The 19,025-nt window shown below is 39.4% G+C and overlaps 3 protein-coding genes and 1 pseudogene across 3 annotated transcripts in view; 2 read left to right on the top strand and 2 right to left on the bottom strand.

The window, feature by feature from the left end:
• LOC117755587 (sodium-dependent multivitamin transporter-like) overlaps positions 1-1,281 on the top strand; it is a 40,188-nt gene extending 38,907 nt beyond the window's left edge. The window contains exons 4-6 of the mRNA XM_034575496.1: positions 183-289; positions 366-487; positions 829-1,281. Coding sequence (XP_034431387.1) covers positions 183-289; positions 366-487; positions 829-975 — 376 coding nt within the window. The 3' untranslated portion in view covers positions 976-1,281. The remainder of the gene's footprint in view (positions 1-182; positions 290-365; positions 488-828) is intronic.
• A 1,875-nt stretch (positions 1,282-3,156) lies between these two features.
• Positions 3,157-9,762, top strand: LOC117756509 (adhesion G protein-coupled receptor F5-like). The gene is made up of 14 exons (XM_034577055.1): positions 3,157-3,213; positions 3,299-3,311; positions 3,414-3,536; positions 3,637-3,789; positions 3,891-3,997; positions 4,130-4,188; positions 4,282-4,406; positions 5,164-5,382; positions 6,428-6,679; positions 6,774-6,914; positions 7,167-7,281; positions 7,476-7,545; positions 7,775-7,954; positions 8,323-9,762. The coding sequence occupies exons 1-14, from the start codon at positions 3,157-3,159 to the stop codon at positions 9,664-9,666; spliced, it is 2,958 nt and encodes a 985-aa protein (XP_034432946.1). The 3' UTR covers positions 9,667-9,762.
• Positions 9,763-10,384: 622 nt separating this feature from the next.
• Positions 10,385-12,322, bottom strand: LOC117755586 (annotated as a pseudogene).
• A 274-nt stretch (positions 12,323-12,596) lies between these two features.
• LOC117755918 (tudor domain-containing protein 6) lies at positions 12,597-18,753 on the bottom strand. Its single transcript, XM_034576092.1, has 4 exons — positions 18,686-18,753; positions 13,336-17,964; positions 13,162-13,235; positions 12,597-12,991 (listed from the first exon to the last, which is right to left on the bottom strand). The coding sequence occupies exons 2-3, from the start codon at positions 17,939-17,941 to the stop codon at positions 13,189-13,191; spliced, it is 4,653 nt and encodes a 1,550-aa protein (XP_034431983.1). The 5' UTR covers positions 17,942-17,964; positions 18,686-18,753; the 3' UTR covers positions 12,597-12,991; positions 13,162-13,188.
• Between the last annotated feature and the right edge of the window lie 272 nt (positions 18,754-19,025).

Raw genomic sequence — 19,025 nt, 5'->3', positions numbered from 1 at the left:
TCGGCACGAGGCCGCTGCCGCCTAACTGCAGAGTCAACCTGCTGTCAGACAACATGACTGCTGTCATTCAGACTGCAATAAACAGCAATATGAGGTATAAATCGCTCAGTCTGCACTGTGTGTGTGTTTTTAGTGTTTATTGTGGTCGTATCACAACTTAATCATCTCTCTCTGTTCTTCAGCCGACCCTCTGGATTGAAGAGGTTTTATTCACTGTCCTACATGTGGTACAGTGCGTTTAACTGCTTCACAGTCATTGTGATAGGCCTGATCATCAGCTTTCTCACAGGTAGGCAGGTTTTACATTTACAGTTGCTCTTCAGAACGTTTCAGTCTTTAACCTTTTAAAAATGTTTTCTCTTCAGGTCCTATGAAAGAGGAGGACGTGACACCAGGCACAGTCTTTCCCTTGTTGGGGAAACTGCTGTGTTTTCTACCTGAACACCTGAAAAAGAAGCTGTGCTGTGTGACTCCACTGGGACAGACGGTGAGTAAAATGACGGAATTAGCTAGAAGTCAGCCTCAGGTCATGTCTGTAGTTCTGTCGGCTGCTGAATAATTTCCTGATCAATATAAGATTTTGGATTGTTTCTTTATTGTTTGCAGACATATATTGGAAAATGTCTTTTTTTGCACCATATTTTTATTGACTTTGGCCTTTTGACCTTTGTCAGATCCGCTCCACACATACACACACACACTCGCGCTCACTGTTTCTGGCTAAGCTGACGTGAAGCGAAATCATTTGTCATTGTAGAACTGTAGTGTTTTACGGCCTGGCTGTGAAAAGTGTAAATCAATTATTTAATGTGTCCCTTATTCTTGCAGCTCTCATCACAACAAACGCAGCCTCCGCAGTCCAAAGAAAGTAACGGTTCCGCCTTACGACAAGAGGACAGAGGATCACAGGAAGAGATGGAGAGCTTTCTTCCGGATGCTCACACGCCTTATGTGGAGCATGAAACAGCCGTGTGATGAAGTCTCTCGTGTGTTGGGTTAGAAAACCTCTTCGGACAAAGCACTTGGCCAAACAACACAATCATATACTGTTGAATTTGTGGTTAGAGATTGAGATTTGCACTGTCTAATGCTGCTGCGCGCTGAAAGCTAAACAATGTTTAGTCAGAAGATGTTTTAAAAAAAATCTACTGGCCTCTTCATGTTTCATAAAGTACAAACGTGCAGCTGAGCCTCAGAGTTTGACTGATAATCACATGTTTGATTTTCAACCCTAACCCTTGGGTCCAAACATGTAAAGATGCTGCTGTTTGAGAATCAACATCCAGTGAACTTTACATCAACAAATGTTTTATAACTGGATTTTCTACTGCACATACTTGACTGTTGTTCAGCACTACTGCAGCTTCATGAATGTTATAAGTGGAGTCTGGCTTTAATGCAGCTGAAACTGAAGAAAAAAAAACGTTTCTAATAAAGATTTTGTATTTAATATTTTCATAGTTTTTGCTCTTTTTGTGATAAAAACTTTTTAACCCTCAAGGCTCACTTGCATATGAAATGACGTGAGGCGAGTTACGTGTTAGTTTGAATCCTAAATAAGTCATAATGAACTCTTCAACAAACACACAAACAAAATATATTATATAAAATAAATACATACTTCAGGAGTTTGTGTTTATTCATTCAACCTTCCATCATTTAAATACTATTCAAATATCAAATTGAATGTGTTCTTGTGTCGTGGAATACCAGCAGTAAATTTGCATCAGTGGTGAAGCAGGTAGACTTTCTCACGCACCTGAAGGTGAATAAACTACATTTACAACGTACAGCAAATGTGCTGGAAATAAACCTTCAACTGGATTTCTTCAGCCTTTTAGTTTCATGAGTTTATGAAAAGAAACATTGGCTCGACGGAAACCTGCAGCGATGCTAGCAGCTCTGTGATGACTATCTGAATCAAATTTAATGGCAGTCTGTCCCGTGATTGTTGCATCGTTTCACCCCTATACCACAAATTCCAAGTGCTACAAGTGCTAGAGGAGACGTCAGGAGATCACCTGGGTCTATAGCATTAATCCACTGGGAACCCTGAAACTAAAAAGATACGTGCCAATCCATCTGGGACATGAGAAAAAAATGAAAAAAAGGTTTTCTTGACTGTCACCAAAATCATTATGGTACATCTTCAGGACAACATGAATGTTTGTACTAAATTGCAAACCAATAGCTGTTGGATAATCCCAATCTGGCAACAGATTATTATTATTTTATTATCATATTATTAAATGCCCAGCCAAAGTCTATTTTCCTTTTTATCACCCCTAAATGAAGTTTGACCTTTATGAAGGTCAGGACTGACCCTTGGGTGAAAACAGCCACCCTGTTCAGTTGACAGACCTTTGAGTGTCATTGTATAGAATATAGAATATATACATAATACATAAACTAATATTTATATTTACAATACATATCAACCAAAATACCTTAAAGATATTTACTTCTACATTGTTTCATATGAGTATTTCAAAATGCATCATACATAACAAACGTGTTTATATAGCCAGCTTCTTATCGCAAACACCATGTGTCTGTCTCATTTTTTGAAAGTCAAATGAGTCCTGAATAACAGCCTGTGTAATTTTGCATGACAACATGCAGTAACTGTTTTTTTTAAATGTACTCATGGAAAGTGACTGTGGTCTTGTGTTCTTTATCTCCCTGTGAGCGGCTGTGGCAGCATCAGCTCAGATTCTTCATCCTGAGATGCTGCTGTGATGGTTCAGTAATACAACCCGAGGAAAACAGGCGAGTATTCACTGTTGTCATGTTATTCTGCTACCTTATAAACCTCCACTACTGTGTTATACATGTTTTGTATACTGCCTTTAAATGCTAAATAGGGAGACTAATTAAAACAAGGACTCTTTCCTGTGCTTGATATATTTGTTTGTGCTTAGATTGTGTTTTTAATGTTCTTCATCCTTCATGTATGTAAATGGTGAGGACAAAAGGTTCGAGACTACCATTAACTACCAAACTGAACATTATCAACTTCATAAAAGTAAAATAAATGGCAGCAGGTTGGATGGATGTACCTAATAAAGTGGTCATGGAGTGTCTATCATCAGTCATCTTGTTTACCAGAGTCCATTTCAAATTATTTGATTTTGGTTATTTATTATTTGCAGGAACATGAACAAGATGTGGGGCTTTATATTGCTCTATATCCTGGGGCTAAACATTTCTCAGGTTGGTCAGTAACACAGGATTCTACCTAAATTTCAACTGCAACATAAAATTACATCACATTAATGTTCTTATTTGACCTTCACAGGCAACTAGAGAAGGTAAGATGATTTATATGAGTTTAAAAATCAGCAAATCGTTTTTTTAGCCTTAATTTCTTGAAACGTCTTTTTCTTGATTTCTGTGTGTTCTGCACGTTTCAGCCCCCTCAACACAAATGTATTATGTCAAACTGACAATCGATAAAAGTGCCATCACAAACAACATGCTGCCGTCTAACCTGAGTGATTCCACCCGGCAAGTTGACGAACTTCATCTGACAACAAGTAAACCATTTTCTGATATTTAAATACTGCATGTTTCCATTGATTTAATTAAAGAAAAAGATCCCAGGGTAAAACTGTTGTGCTTTTTTTCTCTAATAAGCCTGTAAGGACGTTGTGGGTAAAAGAGAGTGTCGCTGCGAGTCAGGCCACAGATGGAGTGATAACGTGTGTCAGTCTAATTCCAAGTGTTGTGGCAACGACACGTGCACTTTCCCCGTAAAGTCGTCTCACGTGTGTGTTTCAACCAACACAGGTATTTTGCCTTTTTTTAACCTGTGTGTGTGTCTTTGTGTATCTGTGTGTTTATTTGCTGTACCAAGTATCACAAAGTTTGACATCTTCTGTTCTTCACAGTTACAATCAGAGGATCCATTCGAATACAGGGAACACGCTTTCATGATTGTCTGACAGACGAACACACAGAGGAATTTCAGAATTGTAATACCGAATTGTTACACGAGGTAAATAAAAGTATTTAAGTATCAATTCCATGTAAGGATCAGGAGTAATGTCACTAATTTAGGAATTTTATTTTTTCCAATACTATAATGACAAGTGAAAAGTTACGACGCAAAATAAATGTTTTTTTACAGATGAAAAAAGTCTACAGCACTTTGAGGGGATTTGACGTTTTAAAAATTACCAAATACAGGTATTTCTTTTTGATTATGAATAAAAAACTGTTGTTTAATAGGATCTGTTTCAATATGTGACTGAAATATGCTTTTTTTTTTCTTCACTGAAGTTTTGGAAGCATTGTCGCAGATTTAGAAATGACAATCAGTAAAAACATGAGTCCACATGACCTGATCCAGAAATCAGAAATCCTAATCGCATCTCTGACGGCCTCACTCAATCTGGAAACTACAGGTAATTCAACCCCATGGGCTTATCGCAGAGCACTAATTTAAAATCCTACTTTTCCTCTTTAAATCGAGTCTTTAATCAAACAAAAATAACATTTAGACTCTTTTCAAAACTCATTATAATCTAACAAAGAACAGAAAATGAAAAATGACATAAATGTACATATACTTGGTTCAAAATATGGTACAAACTTAAATGTTTCTCACAGGAAGACTCTAGAGTAACTTTATTGATTCCTTGACTCTTTGTTTACTGCCATCATTATAATTTTTTTCATAAAATATACATATGACACACAATAATATATTGCAGTTAGTATATATATTTATATATATAGTGGTTCAATAAACGCATCAAAAAATACATATTTTTCTGAGTTAGGCTTTACATTGTTGAGTCAATTAAGAGTCTTTGAAGGTCCAGTGTAAGATTTAGGTGAAAGGAATCTGTTAGCAGAAATTTTATATAAAATATTCCTAGTTTTCACTAGTGTGTTTCAACTAAATTGTATGAATTGTTTCTTTACCCTAGAATGGACCCTTTATATTTAAATACTTTATATTTACATCTGGAGCGGGTCCTCTCTACGGAGGCCGCCATGTTTTTTACAGTAGTATTTTTACAAGGTATATTTCATTTACAGAAAGTGATGCAAAACTTTCCAGAGGACATTATGTCATGTTTCTGCGCTTAGAGGAGCGCTGACAATATTCCAGTCAAGTCTCGCCTCAGGTTTGTTACCGATTCTTATTTCTCACAGGTGTCGTGGATTTAACGATGCCACACAACCCTGTGAAGTACGGCTCCCAGCAACAGCTCGTATGCACATCACAGGAGGATCTGAGCACCATGCCAGTGTGGTGGCAGAAGAAAGACAACGAAAAAGCATATCCCATAACTAACGGCACAGAGGCAGACATGACGTCAACAACACGCACGTCCAGACTCACTCTCAAAAACATGTCAGCCTTCTGGGAAGGTATGTTTGTTTCAGTCTCAGTATTCAACATATTTATTTTTAAATAAATAAATAGTCATCGGTGGTGGAAGGTAACAAAGTACATCTAGTACTGTACTTGGGCACAATTTTGAGAACTGAGTACTTTAATGATACATTTCCTTTTCAGAATACTTCACTGAGTTTTGGGGGTTCATTAAATCTATCTGACAGCTTTATTGCTTTGCAGGTTAAATTAGTCTGTTTCAAGGATTTGTGTTAGCGTTAGTGTTGCTAATGTCCTCAAGTGATGGTTGGATGAGTCTGAAGACTAAATGTTGGAAAATGAATAAAGAATTGGTGTGTAAAGCTCAACATCTCAGCTGGAGATGCAACAAAACCAACGCTCCAGCTGTACTGTCTACTGTTAAGTTGCATTGTGGGTAATGTAGGCAGCACGTTTTAAGGAAGGAGAATGAATGGAACAAAATGGAATGTAAAGTTGTTTGAAATTGTTCATTGTTTACATTTATCAATCAGCTGCATGGTTGTGTATATGATGCTGCCACTCAGACATGCTAATTTGTCACAGTGGCCACTTGTGGTATTGCAATTGAATCCCCTGCTGCCCAAAAAGTATTTTCCCCTGTAAGAGGAAACACACCTGGAAGGCAGATAACCTAGTTAAGTATGTAGTTTCTATAATACAATCAAGATTAAAGTCGAGCAATTAGCAATAATATTTCCCCCAGGAGTTGGTGGAGACCAAAACAAAGCAAAAAAAACAACGCATTTGTGTCCCTACAGATTTGCGATATAATCTCAAAAGGTGACAATACGTTAGCGCTGTGTTTACAGCTGGTTTCCTCACCGTTGTTGGAACTGTTGGTTTTCTTTACAATATTGTACGACCTTGGGATAAAAGTTTGATTTATAGAAATAAAATTGAAGAATGAGTTTTTTTCTGGTTAAATTACTAATATCTTGTAGAAGAGGGACTCACTTTGTCTATTTTTGTCACAATCTAAATCAGAATAGTCACAACATTTTAACTGTCATCCCTATCTGTTTTTTTTTTTTTTCTCAGGACAGTACGCATGTGAATTCCATCAAAAGAAAGGATCATTATACATAAATCACAGTGCCAGTGCCGTAATGGACGTAGCTCTCCTGCCAAACATTTTCATCACCACAGTCCCAGAATTTCCACGCTGTCGCACCATGGAGGATTTACCAGGAGTAAGAGGCAAATGTTTGATTAGGGAGGACAATGAAACTTATACCGTGACATGGACAAGTCAAGACATGCATGCGAAAATTATTCCATTAAAAGCCGATTGTAAGTACATTTTCTTGAACTCATCTTCATTGCCCATTGAGTCTTTCGCAAGCTTATGATGAAATGACATGCGATGCCTATGTGATCCCTGCAGACTCCTCTGGAGAAGCTGTTTATGCAGCTGAGACAGTGGTCGGCTGCAACTCACCTAACCAAAGACCGAAGCTAACGTGCACATTTCACAACAGACTCAATCAGATGAGAGACGCGTCATTTGATATCAATATCATATATGGTAATAAGGTTTCTCTGACATCAGGGTCTAACATAATAATATATCTCTTTTTGCCATATTATATCTCTGTGTGTATTTCCTATAGTGCCGCAATGAAGTTCAAGATACAGCATGTTTGTTACTTTTAGCGAACTTAGCGAATATCTTAATTTACTGCCCCCTTCTAGCATAAAGTATTTTATCATGTTATTGATTCAGTTATCGTATGTAATGAATGATAAATCAAGCCACAGCATTTTTATTTTTAAACAGTTGGAGAAAGTTTCTGTGAAGCAGAAGGTGACTGGGGAGAAGCCAAAGCTGGGTTCACTGCAGTGTTACAGTGCAAGAACACAGACGGACTAAGACAAAGGAAATGCAGTGATAAGTAGGCCTGCAACTAACCATTAATCCTTTTTTTTTTTTAAATCAATAAATGATGTTCCATTTATTTTTCAGATTTATCAATTCAAAGTTTGTTATGTTTGTATAAAATAACTTGAATGATTAATCAATAATCATATTTGCTGATGGAATATTTTCTTTTGATTGACTAATCAGCTAATGAACTTATCATTCCAGCTCTACATGGGAACAGGAGGAAGCAGAATGTGTAAACAGCGATGTGTCAATGTTGCTGCGCTCTGCACAGGTAAGCCACATTTAAAAAAAAAAATAATGCATATTCTGGTTTTCAAAAGAGATCAATCACATACTATCGGCATTCAACACACATCACGAAATTATATTTTTATGGAAGGGATTGTTAAGTTTTTATTTATCACACTGTTATGGAGATTATAACTCCTTGGTGGTTGTTGTCGATTTCCTTCTTGACATGAATTAATTGTCACAAATAAAAAATATCATTGTTGTTACAGATTGTTGCCTTCGGACTTGGCTCCTTAAATGAAAATGCTGCAGAAGTATTTAACCGCCTTGTTAATGTCACTAATAACTCAATGGCTATCAACACCGTGTCCAACGTGAAGGCAACGGTGGGTGTATTCGGTGTTTTGAGTCAACAGCAAATGCTCAGGCTGAATGGATCAGGAGTGGATGTAAGTATCTCAGACGATGGGTTGGAACTGATATGGGGAGGAAAGGGAATTACCTGTACCTTTTATGTAAAGATCTAAACTTCAACATGAATTTCATGAAACTTAAACACATTTTGATACCATTTATGGTGGATATTTGTGCTCCAACATATTGATATTTAATAAAGTCATCTGTGTGTATGTTGTTTTTTATTGTGGAGTCAGCCTTTCCTGTACTGGGTTCAAATTGCCCTCACATTCCACAAAGTATTGTAGTATTTTAGTACAAATACATCAAAACCAATGTCAACTTATTGTTCCCAATAAATAGGCGACAGGCATTTTCTAACTTTGTGCAGACTAGTACTGACAAGCGTCTCTCTTTTCAGGGCTTTCTGAAATCATCCAGCAACTTGATGGAGAAGTCTCTTGAGAAAACATGGACCGAAAAAAAAGATGATGGAAATTTGTCATTGGCTGAGACATATATAAGTTCTGTTGAGAAATTAATTGAGGCGGCAAACATTACGACTAACAACACACTAAAAAATATAGAGGTGGCCACGTGTAATAAAGAGCAGGGGTCTGGATGTACCAACACCGCCTTCGGTGTCACTGTCGATTTTGATAGTTCAGACAATGGCAGGGTGGCAACAGCTGGATTTAAACAACTGGAGAACTATTTGCCCCACAGAGATGAGAAGTACGGGGTCAACAGCATTGTTGTGATGACAACCACTCAAAAGAATCACTCGGGTTCAGTCGTGGTTAAAATTAAATTCCCGTTGCTCCGTCCAAGGCCTCGCAACGTAGAGATAAAGTGTGTCTCATGGGAGTACGCCACCAGACAATGGTCACCGCGTGGATGTGAATGGATGGGTCCTCATGATGATGGACACTGTGTTTGCAGCCATTTGTCATCATTTGCCATTTTAATGGCTAGGGATCCAATAGTTCTCCCAGGGATGGCTGAGATAACCATCGTTGGACTGTCTCTATCAGTCATGTCTCTAGTTATTAATCTTGTAATAGAACTGATCGTCTGGAGGGCTGTAGTTAAAACAAATACTCGATATCTACGGCATGTTGCCCAGGTAAACATTTCTCTATGTTTGCTAGTCGCAGATTGCTGCTTTTTAGCATCTTTCAAGCCACATAAAATTCCCGAAATCTGGTGTAAGGCCTTGGTGATGTTGAAGCATTTCTGTTACTTGTCCATGTTCTTTTGGATGTTGTGTCTGAGCAGCACGCTTCTTCATCAAACAGTTTTCCTGTTCCACAATATGAGCAAGAAGATTTACATTAGGTTCTACATAAGCCTGGGCTACGCATGTCCGCTACTTATCGTTTTGATCACATTCCTTACTAACAGCGGTGGTGCTGAGGGCGTGTACTTCTCCAAAGAAACCTGTTGGCTGGTTTATAGTGGACTTTTTCGTGGGTCCATCCACACATTTATCATACCAGTCGGTACAATTATTATCGTCAACGTGTTCTCCATGGTGGTGGTAATCATGAAGCTTTTGGATCACCCTAAGAATGCAGGATCACCTGATGACAGATCTGCTGCCAAATCTGTCATGAGGACCGTTATTCTTCTGACTCCGATCTTTGGTGTCACTTGGATCTTTGGATTTGGTGTAACTATTGTCGACCTCTCATCTGGAATCGCAGCCTCCTTCGTCAACTATGTCTTTATCCTGCTGAACTCATTTCAGGTATACGTCACTTAATCCTTAACTTGACATCTTAACAAGTACCAGTAAGTATTTCTTGTTCAGTAACCTATGTCATTTCATTTACAGGGTTTGTTTATTTTGTTAACCACATTCCTGGGGGACAATTTGGTAAGACAGTTTTAAATTACTTTCATATGCAATTTGAGATTAGTGAGCATATATTCAATTGTTTCCCTGTCTGTGCTTAAAATGGTCATTATTGGACACTTTTCCCAAATACTTGGGGAGAAATATTAAAAAATTGCAGCCACTTTCAAATTACGGGGTTTTATCCAAAGTACACCACATTTTCATAAGTTAGACATTTTGACAAATATCAAATTTGTAAAAATAAATGTCATCCACCACAAACAGGTCTTGTCAATAAATATGTTTTAATCCCATTTTGACAGACCCGTGAAGCACTGCTAAAACATCTGAAAAAAAGGGTAAGCGTACAACGACAGGGTTTAGTTGTGATTATGTAAAACACAACAATGACTGTTAATTATTTGTACATATCCTTCTCCTCTGCTCTCCAGGCATCCGTCGGTGACAGCTCCATGACGTTGGACACAACATTGAAGAAGTGAAAATCTTCTCGAATACGTTTCCTCTCAAATAACGACAAACTACACGATTGAGCGTAGTAAGCTACATTAATCTTGATGCAATTGTTTTGATGTTTCCTTTGGTTCTATTGCCTGTGATACAATTTTAAATGATATTTCAATGTTAGTAGATGCGTTTTTGACAGGAAAAGTTCCAAAGCTGTTTTATATGATAATACTGTTTGTTATATATTTCTCACTGCACTGGGAAGTCACAGTAACACTCTCAACTGAAAGGCTACAAGGATGTATCTCATGTTGACATGTTGTTGCGTGACGGTGAGCTGGGGCCATCATCTGAACGTTGCTGTTAGAGATCCTCTCGCTTCATTTTCTTTGCCGTGATCTGCCCACTCCTCATCTGTGTCGTCCAGTGAAATCCCTTTCTCGGCCGCCATCTTGCGGTAGGCCTGGCACTCGATCTCTGCCCTGCAACACACAAAAAAGGACAACATGTAAAAGTTGTATCATGAAGTTATTGGCCTGTGTGTTTAAAAGAAAAGTTTACTTAAATAATGACAAGTGGGAAAATCATGGAAATGTGGTGCACAGGCTGAAATACAAAACAAAAGAAGAAGAGATGTTTAGATACTTTTTAAGGAATCGAACGCAGTCCTGGTGTCCATATATTTCGGCTATCCGCACTGGTTTGTCTCCCCAGCAGTCCTCCTTGTCTATAGGAGCGTGGAAGTAGTGCAGCAGCCGCAGCGCAGCCAGTCGGCCGGACTCTGCAGCAAAGTGAGCAGGAGTCCATCCGTGCTCCGTCCTCAGACTGGGCCTTGCTCCGTGCTCAATGAGGATCTTGACTGTTTCTGTGTGTCCTGTGGAAACGCCAGCAAGGTGTGATCTGATGCATGTGTTAAAGAATGTTTTATTATCCAGCCTGTTAAAAACTAATTCTCACCACTGCAAGACGAGACTACGCACAACAAACAATGAAAATATTCTAGATGATCAGGGCATCTTGGCTGAACATTTGTTTTTACTTTAAACTGAAATACTTCTTTTAATGTATTAAAAATAGTTTAAATTAAGATTTTCTTTTTAACTATAATTTACGTGTTATTGAATTTGTGTTTTCTTGGTTTATGTTAGCATCAAAAACCTTTGGGATTTTACATTTCTTTACAATTTACATTTACCGTGAAAAAACAATATACGGATTTCGGAAAATGGGAACTAATGTGCAGATTGATATAGATTGTATTTCGTGTGATGTTATGGGTGGTAGGTTGTATGTGAATATTTTTAATGCTATTATTTTAACAGTTGTAGAGCTTTGTTGGTAAAGACAAAAAATCTTGACTAACTGGCTCAAAACCCTGCTGATATTTTATTGTTGAAGTCAAGCAAAATCATACTTTTTAAGGGTTATTATTTTAAAGAAATATAATAATTGTAGAATTATAGCATTTTCTTTATTTGATAAATATTGTATTGTATTTTTAAGTGTATGATGAAATACAATTTATTTGTTGATTTTTATGGTGTTGAAAATAATGAAAACCCAGTGATTCACTATAAATAATAAAACTGACAATTTGTCGCAAAAAAACATGTTCTGATAAAGCCTTTGTTTTGAAAGGTATATTTTAGATTTTTATTGTCGATTTTCAGATTCAAAACATAACTTCAACAACCAACTACACTGAATGAGAGAGAAAGCCCACAAAGGTCTTTTTGGACATGTACACACACACAGCAACAAAGCTTTTTGAATGACGACACTTGAAACTAGTGATAGCAGGTGAAAGGGGAAACGGATCCACCACCATCTACCTTTGGCTGCTGCCCAGTGCAGAGGGGTTTTGTGGCTCCAGTCGATGTCCCTCTGGTCGGGGCTGCACTTGTTCTGCCTCAGAATATCCTCGACTCCCTGTAAGTCTCCGGCTGCGGCAGCTTGGTGCAACTCTGTCATTTTGTTACTGAGGTCGCCCGGCAACAGCCGAGCAACACAAAATGAAGTCCAGCTCCTGTAACCTGAGCCTGTGAACAGTGATGCTGCCTCCTGGCTGCTGCAGACAAAAAACTCTGTTGGAAGTACGTGAAATGTTGAAATTCAACTCAGTGAGCAAATAAACTTAGGAAGAATTAGCTTTTTAAAACTTTGCAAATACAGAATTTAAGCTCGTGACTGTGAGGCTAATCGACCTTTGCTCAAAGAAGCTATCATTAGGAGGTGCATATTTAATTTTTGACTGGCAAATCAAGTGAAATAGTTTATAATTACTTAAAACATACAAGGGCTAGAAATATCTTAAGTTTGTTCATGAGCTGCAAGCACTGTCGGCTCGGCCGCCAGGGGCAGTTTGGGGTTCAGTATCTTGCCCATGGACACTTTGGGGGAGACGTGGATCGAACTGCCGACCTTCTGGTTAGTGGACAAACGGCTCTATCTGCCTCCTTTTATTCCAATGACAGATCTATTATATGTAGGAAAAAAAAAAAAACTGACCCAGGACCTGCAAATATGTTACTTTCTGCTTGAAAAATGTCCATAGCTCAAAAAGCCTGCAAAAGAGCTTGTTCAAATGTGAAGAATCCATTAAAAAAAATTAGGTCCCAAACTTGTTCATTCAGGTCTGTTTATTGACACAAATTAACTACATGACAAGAACATGTCATCTTGTTCATGACATAAGAGAACATTTTGAAACATGAAGGCAAACATGTTCTCATGAGTCGAGAACTCTCCGTTAAGAGTAGGGTTCTCCACGAGCAGCGAAGAGCTGAAAGAAATGAGCACAAGGATTAGAGCACATTTTCAAAGCAGAAACATTTTTGAGCTTCCATTCATATCCAATATCTGGAAATTTACTTTGCAGATATATTTGATTACATGCCCTTAATGAGTAATTCAACACTAACATCCTCATGATATGTACAAGGTAAGTCCTACCATTCATTTGCTGGCTTTTTCATTATCTTAAACTCCAACAACCTCATACGTGGGCTTGGTTTCATCCTGATGCACTAAAGATTAAAGAGAAAATGGTCATAAAATAAAATCAGGAAATATGAAAGTTATTAAAAACCTCATTAAATGTGTATTTTATAAAGTATAGTCTCTGACCTGATTCAAAACCTTCTGCCAAGGCAGGATCTTGGTGTAATCCCTTCCAGTATTTCTCCATCACCTCATTTACAACCACCCCCTCGCACTCAAGCTCCACTGCATACTGAGGAAGATCCATCTCCGAATGATCCTCCATGTTCAAAACCGTCACTCTGAGGGGTTTATCCACCAGGAGATTGTAGAAGTCATCGTATACTTGGTCGTCCCAGCTGCCCTTTGACTCATCAAATCCATTCAAAGAGCACAGAAAGGCCTGAGGAGCCACATCCAGCAGAGTCTGAGGCAGTGATCTCACGTTATTGATGTCAATGTCAGACTCATTTCCATAGTCTATAAACACAACATGAAGACTATAGTCAGTTCTGTGAATTACCCGAGCTCGATACCACCGATTGTCACTCGGAAAAAAAGCAAGGCATGGACTGCCAGGACCAAGAGTCTCTGGGGAAACCGTGTCCTGCTGTGCTTGTCCCGCTTCCTGAGCAAGAATAGACAATTTGTTGAGATCCTCAGAGTTGGTGTATTGACACCAGAAGAAACAGGGCTCCACTACACAAGAGGCATAAACATTCTCTGCTTGGTTTTTGCATATTTCCGGTTTCTTGTACATGCAAGTATTTGGTTTTTCTTCAGAATCATGAAGTTGTATCTGGTTGGACTCAGTTTCACTAACCTGGAGAGAGTCTTTTGTTCGAGGGCTCTCAGTCATAACTTGTTCCGTGGCAACAGGCTTCCAATATTTCTGCATTGTATCATTTACAACCAGGTTTTCACACTCTAGTTGGACTGAATACTGAGGAAGATCCATCTCGGAATGATCCTCCATGTTCAAAACTGTCACTCTGAGGGCTTTATCCACCAGGAGATTGTAGAAGTCATCGTATACTTGGTCGTCCCAGCTGCCCTTTGACTCATCAAATCCATTCAAAGAGCACAGAAAGGCCTGAGGAGCCACATCCAGCAGAGTCTGAGGCAGTGATCTCACGTTCTTGATGTCAATGTCAGACTCATTTCCATAGTCTATAAACACAACATGAAGACTATCGTCAGTTCTGTGAATTACCCGAGCTCGATACCACTGATTGTCACTGGAAAAAAAAGCAAGGCATGGACTGCCAGGACCAAGAGTCTCTGGGGAAACCGTGTCCTGCTGTGCTTGTCCCGCTTCCTGAGCAAGAATAGACAATTTGTTGAGATCCTCAGAGTTGGTGTATTGACACCAGAAGAAACAGGGCTCCACTACACAAGAGGCATAAACACTCTCTGCCTGGTTTTTGCATATTTCCGGTTTCTTGTACACGCAAGTATTTGGTTTTTCTTTAGAATCATGGAGTTCTGTCTGGTCGGACAAAGTTTCACTAACCTGGAGAGAGTCTTTTGTTCGAGGGCTCTCAGTCATAACTTGTTCCTCGGCAACAGGCTTCCAATATTTCTGCATTGTATCGTTTACAACCACATTTTCACACTCTAGTTGGACTGAATACTGAGGAAGATCCATCTCGGAATGATCCTCCATGTTCAAAACTGTCACTCTGAGGGCTTTATCCACCAGGAGATTGTAGAAGTCATCATATACTTGGTCGTCCCAGCTGCCCTTTGACTCATCAAATCCATTCAAAGAGCACAGAAAGGCCTGAGGAGCCACATCCAGCAGAGTCTGAGGCAGTGATCTCACGTTCTTGATGTCAATGTCAGACTCATTTCCATAGTCTATAAAGACAACTTGAAGACTATTGTCAGTTCTGTGAATTACCCGAGCTCGATACCACCGATTGTCACTGGGAAAAAAAGCAAGGCATGGACTGCCAGGACCAAGAGTCTCTGGGGAAACCGTGTCCTGCTGTGCTTGTCCTGCTTCCTGAGCAAGAATTGACAATTTGTTGAGATCCTCTGTGTTGGCATACTGGCACCAAAAGAAATGTGGTTCAACAACGCAGGACGCATACACCTCCTCTGTCTCCTTATGTAAAATGTTTGGCTCCTTGTACATGCAGATATTCACGCTTTCCTCAAGGCAAGGAGACAGGGAAAGTTGTGTTATTTCTGAGTTACTGTGATTTCCTTCTATCAAAGTCTCCGCCAACACAAATTCATTTTCCACGACAATCACATCCAAAGTCTTTTCATATTCAGTCTCTGTTGCAGAGACATTAGATAAAGATTCTGAATTGATCTTTACCTCATCTCTAGGACACATTTCATTGTCGCTATGGTCGTTATTTTCCTCTGTTGTCTTTGTTAATACTGACACATTCATGGGGGCTGGCTTTGAGCAATATTCATTTGGCACACGGGACTGTTCTGGGCTTTTAGAAGACAGCTGGTCAGTCTGCTGGATGAAACCAGTCGTATTTTGTTGTGCCATCTTTGATATCCTCTCTCTGACTAGCACATTTACATGTTGGGCTCCATTAAACAGTTCAACAAGTAGCTTTCCTCTATCCCCTTTTGATACGACTAAAATGGCCAAATTTTGGTCAGTGGCAGAATTTGCAAACCACTGGTTAACTTCCTGTGGCACTTCTGCTGGCACCTCAAACAGTCCCAGTGGAACAGCCAGCACAGGGACAGACCTGGCAAAACCTCCCTCGGAGGGAAAAGGGCATATATCAGATTTATCAACTGCAAGTGTATCACCGTAATCCACAAAGTGCACTTTAAGTTTTGGGGACATTTCTACTATTTGACCTCTGTGCCACTGATCATCATGGTGCCTAGCAAAGCAAATGCTACTAAGTCCGAGAGGGTGATCTGTGCACTGCGGCTCGCCAGTTAGTTGTTTAATATCTTCCATCACATCGGCTAACAAATGAGAATTCCTGACTAGTTGGCAGTAGAAGTGACCAACACTCTCTGAACTGGTTACACACACTTTCTCTTTCCCACCCACCTCAATATTGTGTGTGGAGTAATTGTATGCGTCTAATGGGACCTGTGGAGGAGTTTGAATGCAAGCTTCTGTCTGCGCACATTTCTGGGCCAAAAGCTGGCATACACTGTGAGCTGGTGTTTCTATATCGACCATGTTGAGCAGCAGACCTTCTTCATCAGATGTCACTCCGCCACAGGTCCCTGCTACTTTAATTTTACCTCCCACTGTATTATCATCGAAATCATGCTCACTGTTGTCTGAATGTTCTAAGCACACAGGATCATCAGTGCTAGTCATGGATACATCAGCCGAACTGCTATTGCTGTTTAGATTTTGGTCGGACGGCAAAGTTTGACCTAGTAAATCATCAACATTTACACTGACTGTGTTTTGTAAATCTTGTTCATCTCCAAGTGAACTGAGGGGAATGGAAACTATTTCATCTTCATCCTTTGAGGCTGGAAAAAGTCCTACCTTCTCTAAAAAACAACCGTTTATGCATTCGGCATTAGCTGTATAGAGCGTGACACGATAGACATCTTGAGATATATCGTGGTGGTCAAACTTGGCCATTAATGTCTGGTGGAGAATCAGTGATTTCAGGTATTCAACCTGGTCTGGAGTCCATTCAGTGCCGTTACCATTTAGTCCATTAAGAGAACAAACATATGTGACAACTGGCATTCTCAGGAATTTTCCATGCAGTGGTCTGATGTCTCTGACTGGGACTAATTCAGTTTTTCCTTCATCCACGTGCAAGACTTCTACAGCACCATCGTCGGTCATGATGCTTTGCTTCAACAACGAGCGATGCCATCTGCCGTTCACATCTCTAGCAGCGCATGGATCCCCGCAGGTCTGTGGTCGTACCTCTCCAAACTCTGAACTCTCTCGATAGTGCTGCTGGATCTGTTCTGATAATATCTTCAGGGCCTTGGAGAAAATTAGGAGTCTGCAGAAAATGCTGTGTGGATCAGTTACCTCTGTAACAGTTACAGTTTCAAATGTGTCGATTAACAGTTCTGGGTATAAGTATTGGTCATGTTTCTCAAGTTGACAGCGAACCTTCAAATTCTGTTCCTGAGTTGTGCGGTAGGCCTCAGACGCCTCTCCTTTGAGTAAATGTATACATTTCAGTACAAGGCTTTTAAAGTCCTCCCCTGGGATGGTCTTCGGAACTCCCACGTCACAGATGTACTCGGAAATGTTCGGAATGTCAAGGATAATTTTCCTGGCATCCTCTGGCATCAGCACATGTTGAACCATTCCCTTAAATTTATTGCCGGGAAGAGACTTCAAAAACTTTGTGGCTCTTTCTGGCAAATTGTTCTCCGGGAAGATGACGTTTGCGAGTATACAAGACTCGATCTCAGGAGGAAGGAGAGAACTGTCACTGTGGGCCCACGCTAAGGCTTCACTTGTAGCGATGTGGGGCTCTCCGTGGTCAATTAGAAAAACATTGTACGCGTCACTTCGAATTGATACAATCCGAGCTCTGTGCCACGTGTCACTGATGCAGGCCAAACACAGGTCCCCTGGTTTTCCTTCTGATCCATAAAACTTCCTTTTAGGGATCTGAATTTCCTGTTTCATCTGCTCATAAATATGCTTTCTTTCATCATCCATGTTAACCCACAATTCCACAAGACCACAGCTGGGGTTTAGGTTTACCCTCGTGATAAGAAGATGTACTTCTAATCCTGGTGATGGAAGCCCAGGAATCGAACACATTGTGGAGCCCAGAGTAAATACACCTTCAAAAATAAAACAAAAATTGTATTAATTTTTAAGAAACACGGTCATTTCAGTTGTTAGTCATCATATTAATCAATTTCTAGTGCTGATCTTTAATCATTTTATAATATTTTATTTAATCTTTTACTATTTTTTATCTGTAACATTTTTTTATTTCTGTATCTGTGCTCTATTGCTGTTTTTTTACCTAACAATTTAATTTATAAAATGTTTAATTTAATTCATAATTTAAGAGATACAAATTAATGTGAAACAAAGAACTTCAGAAGCATGTCTCATGTTTACCATTTGAATTAATCTACACAACTATAAAACTACACAAACGCCCCTCATTAAAAGTTGAATATTTCAACTAGAATATTCGAATATTTCAATTAGTTTTGAGAACTTGGGGAAATCCTGATTCATTTTACCCCCAAAATACAAAGATAATAACCAAATAAATAAATAATAACATAATATATATATTAAAATAATAAATGTCCATAACATAATCATGATCCTACGATTCTACACAGCTTTGTTTGGGGTGAAATGCACTTCGATGCTTTTAAATAATGATATTTATTATACGAGATGTTCAGCTGAACACACGCTTTTCGTCGCTTTTCACGTGTGTTTACAGGACCTCACGTTTACCTCGATGAAGTAACAGCTACTTGGAACAAGAAGCGAACACGTGGCGCCAGGAAACAATTCAGATTCCTCATGTTTTCTCACCGTGTTGGTTTCAGAAGTCGTTGATTTGAGATGCGGTTGAATGGCAGGAGGAGGGGGCGGGACCTTACCTGGGTTTATAAAGGCTGAGATGACACACCTTCCTCTGTGGGCGATGTCCCTCCCTCGACTGAGCAGGAGGTTTGGAGTCGATCCACTTGTCCTGACGATGTTTTGTATTCGCAGGCTTCACACACAGACTGTCACACGTCGGTGGGTAAAGTTTACAACATAAATAATGCTCAAGTTTGTCAAGTTGTGTAGTTGTGTAGTTGTAGTCTTGAGAACAGTGGTCACTTCTCCCAGGGGTTCCTGAATGCAGCAGACAGAGATGGAAGAAGCA

The sequence above is a fragment of the Hippoglossus hippoglossus genome, chromosome 22, assembly GCF_009819705.1.
Source record: "Hippoglossus hippoglossus isolate fHipHip1 chromosome 22, fHipHip1.pri, whole genome shotgun sequence".
Lineage (NCBI taxonomy): Eukaryota > Metazoa > Chordata > Actinopteri > Pleuronectiformes > Pleuronectidae > Hippoglossus > Hippoglossus hippoglossus.
Note: the sequence above shows the minus strand (reverse complement) of the source record. Positions and strands in the feature narration are given on the sequence as shown.